Source organism: Loxodonta africana, chromosome 3 (genome assembly GCF_030014295.1).
Source record: "Loxodonta africana isolate mLoxAfr1 chromosome 3, mLoxAfr1.hap2, whole genome shotgun sequence".
NCBI lineage: Eukaryota > Metazoa > Chordata > Mammalia > Proboscidea > Elephantidae > Loxodonta > Loxodonta africana.
The window spans coordinates 45053665-45077636 of NC_087344.1; the positions used below are offsets into that span (position 1 = coordinate 45053665).

Genomic DNA, 23972 nt, shown 5'->3' on the forward strand with positions numbered 1-23972 from the left:
TCTGTGCCATCAAGAGGATCAGTGATGCAGGCACTTTGAACAGGCATCCATAAAAGAACTAAACCATTATTCTAGCCGCTTTTTTTTTCTCTTCAAACTGAGTGTATTTTTATTTGCTATAACTTGCAACTGTACATTCAAAAAAGATTTCAGTCAAAGATTGTTAGAATAAGAAAGAATCACCATTACCGTTTCCTAATTTTTACAGATGAGAAAATGGTTGAGCAGAGAGAACCTGTGTCTTGCCAAAGGACCCACAGCCTAGCGTTGGTCACACTGGCTACTTTTAATTCTGCTTTGGAAATGTTGCTAAACAAATTTCATTGGCCCCATCTGTCTTAATCACCTAGTGCTGCTATAATAGAAATACCACAAGTGGATGGCTTTAAAAAAGAGAAGCGTTTTCTCTCACAGCCTAGGAGGATAGAAAGTCCGAATTCAAGGTGCCAGCTCCAGCGGAAGGCTTTCTCTCTCTGTTGGTTCTAGGGAAAGGTCCTTGTCATCGGTCTTGCCCTGGTGTAGGTAGGAGCTTCTCAGCGTGGGAACTTCAGGTCCAAAGGATACGCCCTGCTCCCAGCGCTGCTTTCTTGGTAGTATGAGGTCCCCATGTCTCTACTCACTTTTTCCTTTATATCTCAAAAGAGATCGGCCTAAAACACAACCTAGTCTTGTAGATTGAGTCTGTCTCATTCACATAACTGCCTCTAATCTTGCCTCTTTAACATAGAGGTAAGATTTACAACACATAGGAAAATCACATCAGATGATAAAATGGTAGACAATCACACAATCCTGGGAATCATGACCAAGTTGACACACGTTTTGGGCGGACACAATTCAATCCACAACACCCTCCCACATCTCCTCCCCACAGTAGTTTGGTTCCTAGGGGAATAGTTCGTCCTTCTGTTGACTTCAGGGTTTTCTTTCATGCCACGGGTCCCATTCTACAAGTTTTGATCCTAGTACTTTTTATGTTCTCACAGGCTGGCAGTGATAAGATGCCATCAGTCATAAATCTGACCATTTATAAGACACAGGTTGAGTTCAGAAATATTAAACAATTACTGTATTGTTTTTCCTTTGGCCAGAGGGGGAAGAGATAGAAGTAAATTTTGAACTCCTTCTGCTTAACAGAGAAAATAGTCAATTAATGTATTGTTAAGAGCTCAGGCCCTCAATTTAAATTTTTTCATGACAGCCAACTAGGATGTGATCCTTTGAGTCTAAAGTTGTATTTCACAGAAGATAACATTATCCCTGAGTCTAGAATGTTTCCAGCTTTGCAGAGATGCTTTCATGGTTACAAAATGCAGAACAGAAAGAGTTACAAGGATTGATTTTTAAATATACAGGTACCTGTTTGTCAATATTCAGACAGGCAGGTGGAGTAAGATTTTAACGTCTTAATGCTTCAGCATCCAACTTTATTTCATAATTTTTTTCTAAATGGCTTTGCTGTTCTCATTGCAATTTTATGACATCGTCTCCCCGTGGACCCTTCCCCCCACTCCCCTGGAGTTCCTTTTTTTAACACCTGTGAAGGAACGACTTCAGATCTCAAGGCAATGAACACTGTTAGAAGTGAGTCAGGAATCTAAAACTTATAAAGTCTTTAAAGAAAGAAATATGTGCCCTCTGCCTTTATGGGCCAGAGTGGATACAGAGAGAGAAATCCATTAGGAAGCTATTGCTGGTCCTGGTAAGAGATAGTGGTGGCCTGGATACGGGTGGTGGCAGAGGGGCTGAGAGGAGAGAGTGAGCTCAGGATACACTTCGAAGGTACAAATAACAGGATTGGGTGATAAATTGGCTGTGCTTGAGGAGATGAAGGGAAGGAAGGGATTAATTGACACAGACCCTGCATCTCTGGCTTGAGTAATTCGGTTGGGAACAGGCTGTTGTTATTAGATGCCGTCAAGTCAGTTCCAGCTCATTGGGCATTTTGACCTACCCCATAGTGTTTTCTTGGCTATAATCTTTATGGAAGCAGCTTTCCAGGTCTTTGTCCTGCAGAGCTACTGGGTAGTTTCAAATGGCCAACATTTTGGTTAGCAGCTGAGCGCTTAACTGTTATGCCACCAGGGTTCCTTGGGAACAGGTTGGGGTTGGGAATTTCTTGGTCCACTTCTCTCACTCTTTATCCCAGGTAAGTGTTAGTGAGAGAAACACTTCATTCATTTCTTCCAGTGATTTTTCAGCCCCGTACCAATTCTTCCTTGAGTGACATTGTGATGAAACCTTCACTTTCTCCCCTCTCTGTTCAGTTTAGTTCAGTTTGTCAGCAAGTGTTGAGTGCCTGTTAGGGACCAGGTGCTGGGCTGGACTGTAGAGAAAGATGAGTAAGACAGAGGCAGCGTGATGGAGTGCAGCAGTGCTCAGAGGTGTTGGTCTCAGGACTCCATTACACTTTTGTAAAATATGAGGATCCCAAAGCACTGTCGTTTAGAGTGGATTCCATTTACTGCTTTTAACCGTTTTAGGAATGAAAACTGAGAACACTTAAAAACATTTATTAATTCTTTAAAAATAATAATAATAAACATGTTAACATCAATAACATTTTTAATGAAAAATAACTACATTCCTCCCCCCACCAAAAAAAAATTAGTGACAAGAGTGGCATCGTTTTCACTTTCTTAAATCTTTTTAATGTCTGATTCACTTGCAGATAGCTGCATTCTCATGTTTACTTCTGTATTGAATCTGTTGCACAGGTTGTATTGCCTCTGGGCAAGCCTCTGCTGGACTCTTGGGAGATAATGAGAGTGAAAAGGGCATTAAAAAAAAAACTCGTTGCCATCAAGTCGATTCCAACTCATAGTGACTCTATAGGACAGAGTGAAACTGCGCCATGGGGTTTCCAAGGAGTGGCTGGTGGATTCGAACTGCTGACCTCTGAGTTAGCAGCCGAGTTCTTAGTCATTGCACCACCAGGGATCCTGAAAAGGGCATAGGTCTTAGTATTATTATGAAAATAGTTTCAGCCTCACAGGCCCACCGAAAGGGCCTTGGAACCCCCCCCCAAAGACCCCCAGACTGTTGGTGTAATAGCAAGAGTACAGACACTAGTGCCAGACTGCATGGGGTTAAATTCCAGCTCTGTCACTTACTAGTTGACAAGGTACCTCACCTTTCTCTACCTCAGTTTGCTCATCTGTAAAATGGTCATAATATTAATACCTACCTCAGTGGGTTTTTATGAGGATTACATAAGCAAATATGAAGTACTTAGAACAGTGCCGGAACATGCTAAGTACTACAAAAGTGTTTATTATATAAATAAAATAACACCAAACCACTGCCCTGAAGGAATTGAATCTCATTAAGGAGACAGATGAATAACCTAATGTCAGAGTTTTGTGTGAGTTCAGTGACTGAGGTATTTGCAGCAGGGGCACAGGAAGGGGTTCCTGAGTGTTGGGGTCAAGAATCAGGATGCTCTTGTCTGAGAATGATTAAAGGAGCAGATTTTCTGCAGTGTTGAACTGAGAGAAAGGTTCATACTTCAGATAAGGTCAGCCTAGTCAGCATTTGTCACCATTTTTTTTTTTTCATCTTTCTTATTCATAATGGAAAAAGTGTGACTGGACTGCTTGGTTTACTTCTTTGCCTCCTACTTAAAGGCAGAAGCCTCAGCAGGGTTATATATCTTCACTGCCTGGGGCAGAGCAGGACAGTAAGAGTTTATTGACTGTTTGAATGAATGACTGTGAAAATGTAGGGAAAACATTTCTGTGATCATTGGGATTTTGGGGTACATGTTTGTAACCACTTTTGGCTCTGGAGTTTATAAGCAAGAAGTGGCAGATTATGTTTTTATTGCAATTAGCTAAGAAAAACTTTATCATTTGCTCCTGAGAGTGATGGTAAAATTTGTGTCTTAGTGTAAGTTTTGTTTCTTTCTCTGATTGTTTTAGCCAATGAGATTGGATATTTAAAATCTCACCTGTTTACAATTACCAAGTTATATAGGTTTATTAAAATTAAAAACAAGCTTTACTGCCTCTAAAGTGTCGGAGCCCTTGTTGTTGTTGTTCGGAACCGTCGAGCTGGTTCCAACTCATAGCAACCCTATAGGACAGAGTAGAACTGCCCCATAGGGTTTCCAAGGATAGTGGATTTGAACTGCGTACCTTTTGGTTAGTAGCTGATCTCTTAACCACTATGCCACCAAAGCTCCAAAAGTAGGAATCCCTAGGTAGCACAAATGGCTAAGTGCTGGACTACTAACTGAAGGTTGGCGATTCAAACCCACCCGGAGGCACCTTGGAAGTAAAACCTGGCAGTTTGCTTCCAAAAGGTCACAGCCTTGAAAGCCCTGTGGAGCAGCTCTACTCTGCACAGATAGGGTCACCACGAGTCAGAATGAACTCGACAACAACTAACAACAACAACGTGCTTACGATTACAATTAATTGTGAATTACAAATCACAATGTCAATTAAGGAGGTGGAATAAACAAAAATGGTGAAGGGATTAATCTGCTTGTTTTGAAAGTGACGTGGGAGCTTGATGGAATACTGGTCCACTGAGTTATCCTTTCAGCTGAATAGTTTTCTCCAGGCATATTCAGTTGTTAAGCTCTTGATTAAAACAAGCTGGTTAGTGCTTGGCTGCTAACCAAAAGGTTGGCAGTTCAAACCCACCCAGCAGTACCTTGGGAGAAAGACGTGATGATCTGTTCCCATCAAGATTACAGCCTAGAAAACCCTATGGGGCAGTCTCTTCTGTCACATGGGGTCGCTATGAGCCAAAATTGACCGGAGGACACCCAACAACAACAAAGCGCTTGATTTATCTAATGCCTTTCCTTGATCTGTTTGGTTATTGTTAACTTTAATGGTATTAGTCTTAGGCAGGATAACGTTTCTGCTGTATAGTTATAGAATGCCCGATTTTCCTTCCATGTTGTAGATTCGACGGAGGCGCCTTGCACGACTTGCTGGTGGACAGACTTCCCAGCCAACCACCCCGCTCACCTCTCCTCAGAGGGAGAACCCTCCAGGACCTCCTATAGCAGCGTCAGCCCCAGGCCCTTCCCAGAGTCTCGGACTCAACGTCCATAGCATGACCCCAGCTACCTCCCCAATAGGTGCATCAGGTAAGCCTTTAGCTTCATTTAGGAGTTAAAATCATTGCACTGTGGTTTGTTACCGTCTATTCATTTTGATGATGATATGTTAAAATTGTTCCTCTCTCCATAACTTTTATCCTTTTCCCTCCACCTCCCACCCCAAACATAGGCAGGTCTTATCTCTGATGACAAAGTGATTAAGACTGAATTTGGTTCTGTTCTTTTTTTTTTAGTTTGGTCGATATTTTTCTTTTAAAATAAAATAATCTGAAAATGAAAGGTTAGAATAATGGTCAAAATGGCAAGTATTTAATTATGGACTCCTGTATTTTCATTCTACATTGACACAGAACTTTTTTTCTAAATTTTCAGAGTATAAAATTCACTTGATGTGATATTTTCTGTTTCGTTGACCACTATTTAACTGTGGTGAAGATTTGTTTCTTTATAATAAATGATCTCATGGCTGATATCCATGTGTATCTTTGCTGGGAAATTATGATACTGACTTATGCTGTATTTTTGGAATAGTTCTCCTTTTTGTAAGTGAATTTTTCTATTAGACATAATAATTACTTAAGACTCTAGTTATGAAAAAGCAGGTGCTAGAAGACCTGGATTGCTTATCATATCATTTAATAATTTGACACGAGTGTTAATTCTGCAGTTATTTAGTATACTCTGTCTTAGTAAGTCTTCCAGATAATTTATCTTGATCTAGGATTATTTGTCAATTTAGAGTATGTACAGAGTTTCTGTTACTGTAACTCCTTTATTAGGCACCAATGTAGACTCCTCCCCACATTAATACAAACACTTATACATAATATTATTAATTATAAGAGTGAGATAAGAGAGACAGGCCAAAACATCACTTAGTGATAACCAGTGCCTGTGCCTGAAGTGTCTCCTTTGTACATCTTTGAGAACGTGTGATAGTCTTCTGATGGGGATGAAGGATTCAGAATTTCCGCTGTGACTGTTTTTATCTCTTCCTTGGAAACAATAGTGATGTTTGTCTGCTGTGATCAGGCCACACCTAGAATGCTGGAATCTATCCAGGGAGATGCATCAGCAAAGGTCAAACAGGAGACCCAGGACTGCATGCTCCTGGCAAGATCTTCAACACTCATAGCCTCAGTACCATTATCTCTTGGAACCATCAGGGACAATCTCATCATACCCTTTATCCCTGCTTACATCAGTTACCAAGTGTCTCCCAGGTCATCATCTCCTATCCCCCAGCCCCTAATCTCTACATGACTTATTATGTATAATTTCCTGACCCCACCTCCACCCCTCCTCAAATTCTGAAATCCTCATGGTCAGTCACCAGCAAAATCCTCCTCTGAACGTTCCTTCCCCTCAGTGCTCTCTGTGAGTCTTTGCTTTTCCCCATAGCCCTCTTGTAATGCTATGCCTGGGGGTTGGGTTGGTATCATCTTTTGCTACTCATTTCCTCTTCTAGGCCATTCTTCCTCCTCCCTAAAGACCCCTGGCTCTGAATCTCAAGTCACCAACTATACTCCCCACTTGCTGTCCTTGTTGCAGCTATCCTGTGAACCCCTCACCTTGCCTTGTTTTGTTCCCTGCCTCTCTCTCCAGTGCCATTTCTACCCCTAATTCTTCCTGATTTCAATATCAACATAGATGAGCCTTCCAGGACTCTGATCTCTCAGTTTCTTGACGTCCTCTCCTTCAGTGACTTTGTACTCTGCCTGACTACCGTTACGCACTGCTATGGTCATGCCTTAGAGCTTTCAATCTCAATTACTTTCTAGCCACCACCCTGGACTTTCTATCTCACGCCCACCAGTGCCCAAATCCAGTAATCCTTCAGTCCCCTCTTCCCCCCAGGAGCTATAATCCATTGATTCCATCACCTTTTCACTTTCCTCATTACATCCCCAGCCGCATGTCCTCACTTCTCTCCTTAATAAACCAAAAACCAAATCCGCTGCCATAGAGTTGATTCCAACTCATAGCGTTACTCTGCTTAAATTCTATAGTCAGGCACTCTTGTTACTCCCCTCAGCCCTCTCTCGCCCCTGTGTCACCTTCTCTTACTCTCTTGGTTAAACCATGATTCTGGTTAAATTCCGTTCCCCACCTACTTTCTTGCCTGCACCTGAGCTGTTGAACAAGGGTAGAGCAAAACTCAGAAACATGCTTCCACTGTCATTTCAAATTCATGGTCACAAACTCACGTGGATCCTTAATACTGACAGACAGTGATACCATACTTCCCTGTTCACTCTCTCAATCTGCTAGACACCTGTATCAATACCTTCTCTTCTGCTCAAATCTACAATGCCTTTTTTCTCATGCACACTCTCAGCTCATGGCCTGGCTTCCTATTTCATCGAGAAAACAGATGCACACAGAAGGGAACCTCTGTAAGCTCCCGTCATCACATCCATCTACCTACTCGAGTGTGTACTCTGTTCTTGTCATGTGTGAATTGTTTCTGCCCCCTCTGTGGCCATCCCTTAGGTTCCATCTTTTCTCCCCTACTTAGAGACATGGCTCCACCAATCCCGTTCTGTTCCTTTGCCAGTTTTTCCATCTTAACTGGATATTTTACAGTGTATGCACATGCTGTTAACTTCTCCCATCGTGAGAGAAAGGAAAAAGGGAGCTCTCTTGATCTCATTTCCTCTGCCAGCTCCACCCTACAGCTTTGCACAACAGAAGTTTACAACAGAATGAGTTGCCTGTGCTTTCCATCTTTTTATGCTCTTACCTTCTGTTGAATCAACCCAGTTGAGCTTTGGGCGAGGCTTCCTGTGGTCACCGTCTAATCTGACCTGTCAGGCTCCTTTGACATGACTTTCACCCTCTCCTCCTTAATGCACCTCCTTCTTTTGGCCTCCAGAACACCACAGTCTCCTGGTTTTCATCCTCTCCCTTTTCCTTTTAGTTCTCTGTATTGTTCCTTTTCATTTCCTTGACTTCTGGATGTTAGAGTACCAGTGCTCAATATTTAATCTATTGTTCTCTCCATCTATGTGTATTCTCTTACTGATCTTATCTGGTTTCTTGGCTTTAGTTACTATCTCTAATCTAATGATTCCTAAATTTATGTTTCCAGCTCAGCCCTGTTCCTGAACCTCGGACTCATACATCCAGTGTCGTACTTGACACCTCCATTTGGATGTCTCAGGCATCTCACATCTCTTCTCCCAGGACTTCATCACAGTAACTGACAATTCATTATTTTTAGTTGCATCATTCTAAAACGTTATCTTTTCTCTTTATCTCATACTCTAGATCTATGATTGACAAGTAAAGGACCAGATAGTAAATATTTTAGGCTTTGCAGGCCGTATGGTCTCTGTCACAACTATTCATCTCTGTCGTTGTAGCGTGAAAAAGCCATAGACAATAGATAAATGAATGAGCATGTCTGTGACCCAATAAAACTTTAGCCCATAGGTTATAGTTTGTTAACCCTTAAGTGAAAGTTTATAATTCAAGTTAGTTTCTCCTACAAAAACTTATACACACATTGTTATGTGACCCTAATTGCTGTCCCGACAATGTGACAGCACACTCCTTCTCTCTACCCTGTATTTCCTGTGTCCATTCAGCCAGCTCCTGTCCCTCTCTGCCTTTTCATCTCACCTCTAGATAGGAGCTGCCTACATAGTCTCATGTATCTACTTGAGCTAAGAAGCACACTCCTCACCAGTATCATTTTGTGTCTTACCCACCAAAAAAACCAAACCCCCAGCCGTCGAGTTGATTCCGACTCATAGCAACCCTATAGGACAGAGTAGAACTGCCCCATAGAGTTTCCAAGGAGTGCCTGGCAGATTTGAACTACCGTCCCTTTGGTTAGCAGCCGTAGCACTTAACCACTACACCACTAGGGTTTCCTTTGTGTCTTATAGTCCAGTCTAATCTTTCTCTGAAGAGTTGGCTTCAAGAATGGTTTTACAAACTTTAACAGAACTGAAAAGTGAGATAGACACCTCCACAATTATAGTAGGAGACTTCAACACACCACTTTCGGAGAAGGACAGGACATCCAGTAAGAAGCTCAATAGAGACACGGAAGACCTAATTGCTACAGTCAACCAACTTGACCTCATTGACTTGTACACAACACTCCACCCAACTGCTGCAAAGTATACTTTTTTTTCTAGCGCACATGGAACATTCTCTAGAATAGACCACATATTAGGTCATAAAACAAACCTTTGCAGAATCCAAAACATCGAAATATTACAAAGCATCTTCTCAGACCACAAGGCCATAAAAGTGGAAATCAATAACAGAAAAATTAGGGAAAAGAAGTCAAATACTTGGAAACTGAAAAATACCCTGCTAAAAAAAGACTGGATTATAGAAGACATTAAGGAGGGAATAAAGAAACTCACAGAATGCAACGAGAATGAAAATACTTCCTATCAAAACCTCTGGGACACAGCAAAAGCAGTGCTCAGAGGTCAATTTATATCGATAAATGCGCACATACAAAAAGAAGAAAGAGCCAAAATCAGAGAACTGTCCCTACAACTTGACCAAATAGAAAGTGAGCAACAAAAGAATCCATCAGGCACCAAAAGAAAACAAATAATAAAAATTAGAGCTGAACTAAATGAATTAGAGAACAGAAAAACAATTAAAAGAATTAACAAAGCCAAAAGCTGGTTCTTTGAAAAAATTAACAAAATTGATAAACCATTGGTCAGACTGACTAAAGAAATACAAGAAAGGAAACAAATAACCCGAATAAGAAACGAGAAGGGCCACATCACAACAGACCCAACTGAAATTAAAAGAATCATTTCAGATTATTACGAAAAATTGTACTCTAACAAATTTGAAAACCTAGAAGAAATGGATGAATTCCTGGAAAAACACTACCTACCTAAACTAACACAATCAGAAGTAGAACAACTAAATAGACCCATAACAAAAAAAGAGATTGAAACGGTAATCAAAAAACTCCCAACCAAAAAAAGCCCTGGCCCGGATGGCTTTACTGCAGAGTTCTACCAGACTTTCAGAGAAGAGTTAACACCACTACTACTAAAGGTATTTCAAAGCATAGAAAATGACGGAATACTGCCTAACTCATTCTATGAAGCCACCATATCCCTGATACCAAAACCAGATAAAGACATCATAAAAAAAGAAAATTACAGACCTATATCCCTCATGAACATAGATGCAAAAATCCTCAACAAAATTCTAGCCAATAGAATTCAACAACATATCAAAAAAATAATCCACCACGACCAAGTGGGATTTATACCAGGTATGCAAGGCTGGTTTAACATTAGAAAAACAGTTAATGTAATCCATCATATAAATAAAACAAAAGACAAAAACCACATGATCTTATCAATTGATACAGAAAAGGCATTTGACAAAGTCCAACACCCATTTATGACAAAAACCCTCAGCAAAATAGGAATTGAGGGACAATTCCTCAACATAATAAAGGGCATCTATACAAAGCCAACAGCCAACATCACTCTAAATGGAGAGAACCTGAGAGCATTTCCCTTGAGAACGGGAACCAGACAAGGATGCCCTTTATCACCGCTCTTATTCAACATTGTGCTAGAGGTCCTAGCCAGAGCAATTACGCTAGACAAAGAAATAAAGGGCATCCGGATTGGCAAGGAGGAAGTAAAATTATCTCTATTTGCAGATGACATGATCTTATACACAGAAAACCCTAAAGAATCCTCCAGAAAACTACTGAAACTAATAGAAGAGTTTGGCAGAGTCTCAGGTTATAAGATAAACATACAAAAATCACTTGGATTCCTCTACATCAACAAAAAGAACATCGAAGAGCAAATCATCAAATCTATACCATTCACAGTAGCCCCCAAGAAGATAAAATACTTAGGAATAAATCTTACCAAAGATGTAAAAGACCTATATAAGGAAAACTACAAAGTACTACTACAAGAAACTAAAAAGAACCTACTTAAGTGGAAAAACATACCTTGCTCATGGATAGGAAGACTTAGCATAGTAAAAAGATCTATTCTACCAAAAGCCATCTATACATACAGTGCACTTCCAATCCAAATTCCAATGACATTTTTTAATGTGATGGAGAAACAAATCACCAACTTCATATGGAAGGGGAAGAAGCCTCGGATAAGTAAAGCATTACTGAAAAAGAAGAACAAAGTGGGAGGCCTCACTCTACCTGATTTCAGAACCTGTTATACAGCTACAGTAGTCAAAACAGCCTGGTACTGGTACAACAACAGGCACATAGACCAATGGAACAGAATTGAGAACCCACATATAAATCCATCCACATATGAGCAGCTGATATTTGACAAAGGCCCAGTGTTAGTTAATTGGGGAAAAGATAGTCTTTTTTAACAAATGGTGCTGGCATAACTGGATATCCGTTTGCAAAAAAATGAAACAGGACCCATACCTCACACCATGCACAAAAACTAACTCCAAGTGGATCAAAGACCTAAACATAAAGACGAAAACGGTAAAGATCATGGAAGAAAAAATAGGGACAACGTTAGGAGCCCTAATACAAGGCATAAACAGAATACAAAACATTACCAAAAATGACGAAGAGAAACCAGATAACTGGGAGCCCCAAAAAATCAAACACCTATGCTCATCTAAAGACTTCACCAAAAGAGTAAAAAGACCACCTACAGACTGGGAAAGAATTTGCAGCTATGACATCTCCGACCAGCGCCTGATCTCTAAAATCTACATGATTCTGTCAAAACTCAACCACAAAAAGACAAACAACCCAATCAAAAAGTGGGCAAAGGATATGAACACACATTTCACTAAAGAAGATATTCAGGCAGCCAACAGATGCATGAGAAAATGCTCTTAATCATTAGCCACATGAGAAATGCAAATTAAAACTACGATGAGATTCCATCTCACTCCAACAAGGCTGGCATTAATCCAAAAAACAAAATAATAAATGTTGGAGAGGCTGCGGAGAGATTGGAACTCTTATACACTGCTAGTGGCAACGTAAAATGGTACAACCACTTTGGAAATCTATCTGGCATTATCTTAAACAGTTAGAAATAGAACTACCATACAACCCAGAAATCCCACTCCTCGGAATATACCCTAGAGAAATAAGAGCCTTCACACAAACAGATATATGCACACCCGTGTTTATTGCAGCTCTGTTTACAATAGCAAAAAGCTGGAAGCAACCAAGGTGTCCATCAACGGATGAATGGGTAAATAAATTGTGGTATATTCACATAATGGAGTACTACACATCGATAAAGAACAGTGACGAATCTGTGAAACATTTCATAACATGGAGGAACCTGGAAGGCATTATGCTGAGCGAAATTAGTCAGAGGCAAAAGGACAAATATTGTATAAGACCACTATTATAAGATCTTGAGAAATAGTATAAACTGAGAAGAACGCATACTTTTGTGGTTACGAGGCGGGGAGGGAGGGAGGGTAGGAGAGGGTTATTTACTGATTAGTTATTAGATAAGAACTACTTTAGGTGAAGGGAAGGACAATACTCAATACAGGGAAGGTCAGCTCAACTGGACTGGACCAAAAGCAAAGAAGTTTCCGGGATAAACTGAATGCTTCAAACATCAGCGGAGCAAGGGCGGGGGTTTGGGGACTATGGCTTCAGGGGACTTCTAAGTCAACTGACAAAATAATTCTATTATGAAAACATTCTGCATCCCACTTTGAAATGTGGCGTCTGGGGTCTTAAATGCTAACAAGTGGCCATCTAAGATGCATCAATTGGTCTCAACCCACCCGGATCAAAGGAGAATGAAGAACACCAAGGTCACATGATAGCTATGAGCCCAAGAGACAGAAAGGGCCACATGAACCAGAGACTTACATCATCCTGAGACCAGAAGAACTAGATGGTGCCCAGCCACAACCGATGACTGCCCTGACAGGGAGCACAACAGAGAACCCCTGAAGGAACAGGAGTTCAGTGGGGTGCAGACCCCAAATTCTCATAAAAAGACCATACTTAATGGTCTGACTGAGACTGGAAGAATCCCGGTGGTCATGGTCCCCAAACCTTCTGTGGGTCCAGGACAGGAACCATTCCCGAAGACAACTCATCAGACGTGGAAGAGACTGGACAATGGGTAGGAGAGAGAAGCTGATGAAGAGTGAGCTACTTGTACCAGGTGGACACTTGAGACTGTGTTGGCATCTCCTGTCTGGAGGGGAGATAGGAGGGTAGAGAGGGTTAGAAACTGGTAAAATTGTCACGAAAGGAAAGACTGGAAGGGCTGACTCATTAGGGGGAGAGTAAGTGGGAGTATGGAGTGAGGTGTATATAAGCTTGTATGTGACAGACTGACTTGATTTGTAAATGTTCACTGAAAGCTCAATAAAAATTATTAAAAAAAAAAAAAACATGTACAGAGAATAATACAATAAACATCAGTGTATTCGCAAAAAAAAAAAAAAGGTTTTAATTTTGGGCTAACAGAGAGACCAGGGGCCTTGACCTCTGGGGTCCCTCCAGTCTTAGTCACACCATTGAGTCTGATCTTTTTACTAGAATTTGAGGTCTGCATCCCACCTTTCTGCTGCTCCATCAGGGATTCTCTGTTTTCTTCCCTGTCAGGGCAGTCATCAGTGGTAGCCAGGCACCATCTAGTTCTTCTGGTCTCAGGCTGATGGAGTTTCTGGTTTATGTGGTCCTTTCTGTCTCTTGGGGTCATATTTTCCTCGTGTCTTTGGTGTTCTTCATTCTCCTTTGCTCCAGGTGGGTTGAGACCAATTGATGCATCTTGGATGGCCGCTTGCTAGCTTTTAAGACCCAGGCATGGAGTGGACTCTTAACTGGCTTCCCTGTGCTTGTCCTTGCTTCACTTCAGTGTGTTCTCAGTATAGAGCCAGAGGGTCCCACTAAAACAGATGTACAAGTAAGACATTATATTTCAGCATTGTTATTTTTTACAGTGGGCTCATTATATTGCTGCCACAAACTAAGAGGAAGACTTAGGCCACTCTCTAAATGGCTAGTTTTTGGCAGTGCATTTCTATGCTATGAAGTTCTGATGATATTTCTTACACAATTGCTATTATTTATAAACAGGTAGATATTATTTTTATGAAATTATTAAATAAACAGGTTAAATTAAAAAAACAAAACATCAACAACATGACAGTTCATGCTCTGTCAACAATTCTCTGTTCAGACTCTTCTACTTGCTCCCCGCCCCCTCAGAATGACCCTGGGCTGTCTGTGATTGGGCCCTATTATGTCTCTGATTGCCTCTCCCATTGCTCTCCTCCTCCTTCACTCTACTCCAGCCACACTGGAACATTCCAGGTTGTTCCTGGATCATTCTAGGCATGATCTTAATTTGGAGCCATTACACTTGCTGCTGCTTTGCCCAGAAACCAGTGACCTGGAAATCTACATGGATGTTTTGCTCAATTCTTCATGTTTTTATTCAGACATCACCTTCTCAGTTAGATCTTCTATAGACACCCTAGAATTGCAATCACCAGTAGATACTTTTACTTCACACTTCTTATTGCCAGCCAACGTAGCATATATATTACTTGTATGTCCTGGTTTTGGCCACTTCTCCTACTAGAGTATAAGTTCCATGGGGGCAGGGACTTGTGTTCATTTTGTTCACTGCTGTATCCCTGGTACCTTCAACAGTGCCTGGCACATGGTAAGCACTGAATAAATAGACATTAAAAAAATTTTTTTAACATTCTTTTTTTTTCCTTTATTGTACTTTAAATAAAGGCTTACAGAACAAACTAGTTTGTCATCAAACAGTTAGTACACACATTGTTCTATGACATTGGTTAAAAACCCCTCAACATGTCAACACTCTCCCTTCTCAACCCTGGATTCCCTATTACCAGCTGTCCTGTTCCCTCCTGCCTTCCAGTCCCTGCCCCAGGTCTGGTGCGCCCCTTTAGTCTTGTTTTGTTCCATAGGCCTGTTCAGTCTTTGGCTGAAAGGTGAACCTCAGAAGTGACGTCAGTACTGAGCTGAAAAGGTCTCCAGGGACCACACACTCAGTGTTTCTCCAGTCTCTGTCAGGCCAGCAAGTCTGATCTTTCTTTTTGAGTTAAATTTTGTTGTACATTTTTTTCCAGCTCTGTCCAGGACCCTCTGTTGTGATCCCTGTCAGAGCAGTCAGTAGCACTTTAAGTGAAAGTTTACAAATCAAGACAGTCTCTCATACAAAAATGTATATAGCTTGCTATATACTCCTACTGAAACAGCACACTCCTTCTTTCCACCCTCTATTTCCGTGTCCATTCAGCTAGCTTCTGTTCTCCTCTGCCTTCTCATCTCCACTCCAGACAGGAGCTGCCCAGATAGTCTCATGTGTCTACTTGATCCCAGAAGCTCACTTCTCACCAGTATCATTTTCTATCCTATAGTCCAGTCTAATCCCTGTCTGAAGAGTTGGCTTTGGGAATGGTTCCTGTCTTGGACTAACAGAAGGTCTGGGGACCCTGACCTCCAGGGTCCTTCTATTCTTAGCCAGACCATTATGTCTGGTCTTTTTATGAGAATTTGAGACCTGCATCCCACTGCTGTCCTACTCCCTCAGGGGTTCTCTGTTGTGTTCCCTGTCAGGGCAGTCATCGGTTGTAGCTGGGCACCATCTAGTTCTTCTGGTCTCAGGTTGATGTAGTCTCTGGTTTATGTGGCCTTTCTGTCTCTTGGGCTCATAATTACCTTGTGTCTTTTGTGTTCTTCATTCTCTTTTGCTCCAGGTGGATTGAGACCAATTGATGCATCTTAGATGGCCATGTGCCAGTATTTAAGACCCCAGATGCCACTCTCCAAAGTTGGATGCAGAATGTTTTCTTGATAGTTTTTATTATGCCGGTTGACCTAGATGTCCCCTGAAACCATGGTCGCTAAACCCCCGCCCCTGCTACGTTGGCCTTCAAAGCGTTCAGTTTATTTGGGAAACTTCTTTGCTTTTGGTTTAGTCCAGTTGTGCTGACCTCTCCTGTATTGTGTTTTGTCTTTCCCTTCACCTAAAATAGTTCTTGTCTACTATTTAACTAGTGAATACCCCTTTCCCTCCCTCCCCATTCTCATAACCATCAAAGAATATTTTCTTCTCTGTTTAAACTATTTCTTGAGTTCTTATAATAGTGGTCTCAAATAATATTTGCCCTTTTGCAACTGACTAATTTCACTCAACATAATGCCTTCCAGGTTCCTCCATGTTACGAAATGTTTCACGGATTCATCATTGTTCTCTATTGATGCGTAGTATTCCATTGTGTGAATATACCATAATTTATTCATCCATTCATCCATTGATGGGCACCTTGGTTGCTTCCATCTCTTTGCAGTTGTAAACAGTGCTACAGTGAACATGGGTGTGTATGTATCTGTTTGTGTAAAGATTCTCATTTCTCTAGGATATAGTCCAAGAAGTGGGATTGCTGGATCGAATGGTAGTTGTATTTCTAGCTTTTTAAGGAAGCGCCAAATCAATTTCCAAAGTGGTTGTACCATCTTACACCCCCACCAGCAGTGTATAAGTGTTCCAGTCTCTCCCCAGCCTCTCCAACATTTATTATTTTGTGTTTTTTAGATTAATGCCAGCCTCGTTGGAGTGAGGGTTGCATTTCTCTAATGGCTAATGATCGTGAACATTTCCTCATGTATCTGTTAGCTACCTAAATGTCTTCTTTAGTGAAGAAGTGCCTGTTCATATCTTTTGCCCATTTTTTACTTGGGTTATTTGTCTTTTTGCTGTTGAGTTTTTACAGTAACGTAGATTTTAGAGATCAGACGCTGATCAGAAATGTCATAACTAAAAACTTTTTCCCAGTCTGTAGGTAATCTTTTTAGTCTTTTGCTGAAGTCTTTGGATGAGCATAAGTGTTTGATTTTTAGGAGCTCCTAGTTATCTAGTTTCTCTTCTGGTGTTTGTACATTGTTAGTAATGTTTTGTATACTGTTTATGCCATGTATTAGGGCTCCTAGTTTTGTCCGTATATTTTCTTCCATGATCTTTATCGTTATAGATTTTATATTTAGGTCTTTGATTCATTTTGAGTTAGTTTTTGTGCCTGTTGTGAGGTATGGGTCTTTTTTCATTTTTTTGCAGATGGATATCCAGTTATGCCAGCACCATTTGTTAAAGAGACTGTCTTTTCCCCATTTAACTGACTTTGGGCCTTTGTCAAATATCAGCTGCTCATATGTGAAAGGATTTATGTCTGGATTATCAATTCTGTTGTATTGGTCTATGTATCTGTTGTTGTACCAGAACCAGGCTGTTTTGACTACTGTGGCTATATAATAGCTTCTAAAGTCAGATAGTGTGAGGCTTCCCACTTTGTTCTTCTTTTTCAGTAATGCTCTGCTTATCTGGGGCCTCTTCACTCTCCATATGAAGTTGGTGATTTGTTTCCCCATCTCATTAAAAAATGTCATTGGAATTTGGATCAGAATTGCGTTGTATCTATAGATCGCTTTTGTTAGAATAGACATTTTTACAGTGTTAAGTCTTCCTATCCATGAGCAAGGTATGTTTTTCCACTTATGTAGGTCTCTTTTGGTTTCTTGCAGTGGCGTCTTGTAGTTTTCTTTATATAGGTCTTTTACATCTCTGGTAAGATTTATTCCTACGTATTTTTTTTTATTTCATCTTTGGGCACCATCTAGTTTTAATGGACTCAGTCTGCTGGAGGCCATGGTAGATATGGTCCATTAGTCCTTTGGACTAATCTTTCCCTTTTATCTTTAATTTTCTTTATTCTTTCTTGCTCCCGAAGAGGTGAGACTGGTGAAGTATCCTAGATGGCTGCTCACAGGCTTTTAAGACCTCAGACGCTACTCAGCAAAGTAGAACGTAGAACATATTCGTTATACACTATGTTATGCCAGTTGAGCTAGATGTTCCCCGGGACCGTGGTCACCACAGCCCTCAGCCTAGCAGTTCGGTTGCTCAGGGAGTTTGGATGTGTTTGTGGAGCTACCATGACCTCGCTTTGTGCAGGTTGTGCTGGCTTCCTGAGTATTGTGTACCATCTTACCCTTCAGCAAAGTTTCCACTTATCTGTTGTCTATTAGAGGAAACCCTGGTGGCATAGTGGTTAAGCGCTACAGCTACTCACCAAAAGGTCGGCAGTTCAAACCTACCAGGCATTCCTTGGAAACTCTATGGGGCAGTTCTGTGTCCTGTAGGGTCACTGTGAGTCGGGATCGACTCGATGGCAGTGGGTTGGTTGGTTGGTATTGTCTTTGAAGTGTTTTTCCACCCCCACCCCTCTCCTCCCTCATAACCATCAAAGATTTTTTCTTTTTGTATGTAAACCTTTTCATGAGTTTTTATAGTAGCGGTCTTATACAGTATTTGTCCTTTTGTGATTGACTTATTTCACTCAGCGTAATGCCTTCCGGATTCATCCATGTTATGAGATGCTTCACAATATTATTGTTGTGTAATACTCTGTTGTGTGTATGTACCACAGTTTATCCATTCATCTGCTAATGGGCATCTAGGTTTTTTCCATCTTTTTGGTTTTATGAACAATGCTACAATAAATATGGGTGTGCATATGTCTATTCATGTGACAACTCATTTCTTTATGATATATTCCTAGGAGTGGGATTGCTGGATCATATGGTATATGTATTTCTGATAGACATTAAATTAATTAATGGATCACACAAGAAAGTAACCAAAACAACATGGGCGTATGTAGCTTAAAGAAAAGAAATTTCAAGAGGTCGTGATAGCTGTCCATTCAAAACAGTGTGAAACGTTACCACGAAGAAGATGGCTTGTGCTTGTTTTCTGTGGTGATTTTATCATTCACCGAACATGAAGGAGAGACTTTAGCTTTGGGATCTAGGAGCGATTTCTGACAGAGACACACAGATAATCTGGTGGGCTGACACATGTGGTATGGAGCTCCTCCTGCAAGAGCAACTTGACAGTCCCTTGGCAGCTTTCTTAGTTGGGATTGTTTCAGTTGCAAGAACCTAAGCAAGGATTGGGGAGCTGTAGGGAGTCCTGTATGCTATTTGTCCCATCCATTGTCCCAACTTCTGTGAGTGCCACCTGCTTCATTCCTCCGTGTTTGTGGATGAGTTCTCCCGTTCACACAGTGGACATCATGGCCTCTGCTCACTGCTGCATTTCTGTGTTAGTCCAGCACCCAAAGACCTCCTGACTCTGACAGTCACATTCCTGTGGCAGGGGCTGCTTTCCCCAGCTTGCCTGTCCTAGACCAGTGACCTGAGCTAGGGAACAGGGCTGCATTATACAAAGATGGCCACTCCTCTTCTAACCATTGTATGTGGGGTGGGAGCAGAGCTGCGAAAGGAAGGGAAATCATTTGTTAGGTGGACAGTTACCCCAAGAAGCCTCTGGAGTGTTAGGAGTGTTGGAGAAGAGGCTTAAGCACTGGAAGGGTGAATATTCTAAAGAAAGAATGTTCTAGATGGCCTTTAAAGACATGTTCCCACCTTGAGAGGCTGTGATTCTGGGAGCTCTTTGCTGTCTTCCAGATTTTAGCAGATTGTGTTCCCGGGTAACGCAGGCCGTTTGCAATAGGCTACTGACCTAAAGGCTGACGTTTCGAATCCACCCAGTGGCACTGCAGAAGAAAGGCCTGGAGACCTGCTTCCCTAAAGATTACAGCCAAGAAAATCCTGTGAGCATTTATACTCTGTAACACATGGAGTCATTGTGAGTTGGAATTTACGTAACAGCAATGGAGATAGATGATAATATAGATAATATTTGTATACATATGTAATCAAATATACGTATATTCACATATTGTATTATTTTGTACTTAATTGTAAGGATCTGCATTTAAAATAATACTCAAATGCTTAAAAAAAAAAGTGTTGAGTAGCCACACTGAGCTGGCCTAGACCACTTATGAATGAGGCACAACTGTTCCTTTCTTCACCTCTGACTTACAGCCTAGTCTGAAACCAGGCATAGTGGCCTCCTTAGCCCCTTTCTTCGAGGTCCACATCCTGACCCTGGCCCCTAGTGCGTTACCTTTCCAGTACTGATGGCAGGAAAAGGCCCAGGAAGATAACCCCAGGAGCAGATCCACTGGCCTAAACAAGTCCCTGTGGCCTTGCCCACAGCTCTAGCCTGTTTTCTAGCCCTTCCTTCCTAAGACATTGGAAAGGACCTTCCAAAAGGAAGGCATCCCAGGCTTTTCTGATCATCACGTAGGAGATGTGTACTTCCAAGAAGCAAAGCAGGTTGCCAAGCAAGACTTCAAACAGGCCTGCGATGAAGAGATCCCTACAGGCACCTGTGTTGGACTTGATATGTATATATACCCTATTTACCTGGTCTACCAGTCTGGTAGTCTGTCCAGCAAAGGAAATGAGCTCCATTTGGCCAGACGAGTCCTTGTGACCACTCTTAGCTTTCCTGAGTTCCCAGGAATCATCTTTATAATGTTACACTTGGTTCAGAACCAGTAGTAAGCTCAGAGGTCTGTAGTTTTCAGGTTATGCCTTCTTTCCCTCCTTGACAATTGGGTCTACATTTTCTTATCTCCAATCTCCTAATCTCTCTCCCAGTCTCTAGGATTTTGGAGAGAGCCCTGCAGTTTGTCCTCCTCCTCTACAAGGACTCCCAATAAGCTGGTTTCTCTTTTCATAGCATTTGTCACAATGTGCACTTTCATGTTTGTTTACTTATTTATTCTCTCTGCCACCTTTCCCAAAAATAAATTAGGGCAGGAGCCTCATCAGTGTTGTTATCCCTGTAACCCCAGCATCATGCTTAGCACATTGTAGGTGCTCTGTAAATGCCGTAGTTAAATGACCCACTGAGTGAAGAAAATAATTTTATTTAGCAGTGTTAGAAGCAGAATAAGAATGATGTCCTATTTGGAGTGGCTTTCATTTGCTAACATGACTCCTTTCATCCCCAGCAGCAGGTCTGCCTCTTTTTTTTCCCCTGGTGCTCTGAACAACAACAACAAAAAACCAAACCCGTTGTCGTCGAGTGGATTCTGACTCATAGAGACCCTGTAGGACAGAGTAGAACTGCCCCATAGTATTTCCAGGGAACGCCTGGTGGATTTGAACTACCGACCTTTTGGTTTGCAGCTGAGTACTTAACCAGTACCCTAAACACGTTCATTTTCTTCTAAAGTTAAAAAAAAAAAAAAAAAGTCATTACCCAAATTTCAGACGTTCAAAAGAGTATAAATATGAATGATAATATAAGTAATGCCTGTGAACCTTCTCTGCTGGAAGCCCTGGCTCTCCATACTCCTCCACCACTAACAGCAGGTCACTGCTGTCCTGAACATCCTGTTTATCGTTCTTAGACATTCTTTGTTAGACAGCGTTCTTTTTACTTGTTTTAAAAACTTAGTATAGCTGGATAAAACTTTCCTTACAGATTATTGCCACTTTGTTCCAGCCATCCTAATTATGTTGCGTTGAACTTCTTATAGCATTTATTTAGGGCTTACTGCAGGTCAAACACTGGGCTAGATTCTAGGTATGGGAAGATGAGTAAGACTTAGTTTTTTTCCTTGGAAGAGCTTACAGTCCAGTACAGTCCAGTTGGAGAGAAAGTGCTCTTTTGTGCTTATTAGATGCCTGGGGGAAGAGACTGGTTTTCTTCATTCCTCTTCCCACCGCCCCCCCCAACATCATTTTGTGATTACATAGTCAGAAATACATTTCTTCAGGGCATCTGAACATTCTTCAGTTATTTCCTTTTACAGCCTCATCTTGGAGTTGTGCTTTTTATCTTCTTCTGTCCCCTTTGGTGTTTACCCTTCACACATCTTGGGTATGTCTGACTAAAGCTTTTACCCTTCCTGGCTGTCATGACCTCTGTGAAGATCTGATTAGTCTTGCTTCAGATTCCCACAGCGAGTTCTTTATCACCCAGTTTCATCTTGATAGAATTACTGGGTCTAATGGACCAGATCCTCTAGTTGCCTCTTCTGCTCTCTTGGAGAGGAGTTCTTAACTTTGGTCATTCCTTGGAACTCTTTGGCAAACTGGTGAGCCTTTGGTTGGCTTCTGAGAATCTATTTTTAAATGTGTATAAGAAAATACACTGGGTTTCAAAGGAAACCAATTGCACAGTTATCAAAGTATTTTAAAAGATTGTGATATAGTAATATGCTTTTTATTAATGCTTTAAACAGAAGATCTAGCAGCTAATCAAATAACTATTATAATTTTGAGCCCCCCAGTTCCCTCTAGCCGGTGGACCCCAGGTAAAGAACCTCTGCCCTGGCAGCTGAAATGATTAACAGGGCCTTTTTGGACTTGGAAGAAGCCAGTTGATATGTTTGACCCTGGCACTAATTCTGGGGTCTGGATCAGAAGCACTGAATCCATTCCTCTGTCTGACTGCTAGTCTTTACTGTACTTAAAGTTAATTTAGCTTGAATTTCTTGTCACTCAAGTGGTCTTCATCCTACTTACATTCATGCATTTGAATATTTACTAAATACCTTCTACTTGCCAGGCATTGTATTAGGAGCCAAGGATGCAAAGAGCCTTACAGGCTCACTGTTCAGCCTGAGACAGGCTTGTGAAGAGTTATAGATGCTGGTGTGCTTTGCCTGATAGTAGGGCCACAGTCGCTTCCTCAGCCTCACAGCTGTAGGTTGTTGTTCTAGAGGTTTTCACACAGAAATTTATCTTATTGAAAAATCTGCCTTTCTAACAAGGTTATAACTTTTGAAAATCAGGGAACATCTATTTCATATCCCATTATAATTGTTATTCTTAACCTTCCAAATCTGCTTGACATGTTTTATATTTTAGCTTATTTTGATTGTTACCAGTGATCTACTGAACACTGTAAATTCACGTGGCCTTCATTTAATACATAGTTATTTAAATGCTCCTTTGTGTTAGTTCTATGCTAGATCTCAAAGCTTGTAGTTCAGTGGGAGAAACAAATGATTAAAAAAAATAGTAATAATCTGTCAGGTGGTGATAAGTGCTGTGGAGAAAACTGTAGCATGATATTGGAGTTGGTACTACTGGCGGCAGATGTTGCTATTTTAAATAGGAAAGTCAACTGTATGTCTCATTAAGAAGATGACATTTTAGCAGATGCCGGAATGAATCAAGGGAGCAAACCAAGTGGCTATCTGTGGGGAGCTCTTTTAGGCAGAGGGAACGACACGTGCAAAGGTCCTGAGGTAGGAATGTACTTGATGATGACTGATGCAAGGACTGGGATGGAGCAATTACTTTTGATTTCCCCTCTGTTTCCATCTCCAGTTTTGAGCCTTTAATGTACATCATTACTGCTTAATAAAGTACATTTGTAGGAATTTCAACAAAATCATCCTTTCGGAGTAAATTATCTTTGGCTAAGAATGCTATCAGAAATGACAATAAAATTATAACCTTTGTCCTATCATTAATTGCTAATCCTATGTTAAAATCCTTATTTTTTTTCCTTCAAAGAGAAGCCTGATTGTTTCCACTTGGTTCTTGGCTTGGGAGAGGGAGAAAGGTCAAAGGTGATTAAGAAGCTATCTCATGGTTGTAGGCAGAGGCTCCTGGCAAGAGCCCCAGGGGCAGATAACTGCAGCTGGGCCCCTGAAAGGTACTGGCCTCAGGAGGCTCCTAGGCATGTTTGACACCCTTTGCTTTTATGCTTGTGTATTTTAGTACTCTGAGCTATAATAGTTTTGCCCTGTTCTGGCCAGGTTATCGTCATCTCACTGGAGTGGCCTTTTGTTCACCAAAGGGCCTTGTTCCATTAAGTTCTAGGCTCTATTATATATAGCAGCGTTCCTAGGGTTGGGCTAATTGCTTTGTGAATCTGGAAAAAGTGCTGATGAGAGGTGTGTAGCTCTGGGAATCAGCTTCCTGTTTTGACATGGGGCTGTTCACTTCTCTTCTCCCACTGCCCCCAGCTTAGGCTCAGTTGGTCCA

General features: G+C 41.2%; 1 protein-coding gene across 4 annotated transcripts in view; it reads left to right on the forward strand.

Moving 5' to 3' along the window:
- The window catches only part of UBE4B (ubiquitination factor E4B), a 158407-nt gene that overhangs the window by 54401 nt on the left and 80034 nt on the right, over positions 1-23972 (forward strand). For all 4 annotated transcript variants that reach the window (XM_064281259.1, XM_064281258.1, XM_064281257.1 and 1 more), the window contains exon 2: positions 4918-5104. In XM_064281259.1, the coding sequence (XP_064137329.1) occupies positions 4918-5104 (187 nt within the window). The remainder of the gene's footprint in view (positions 1-4917; positions 5105-23972) is intronic.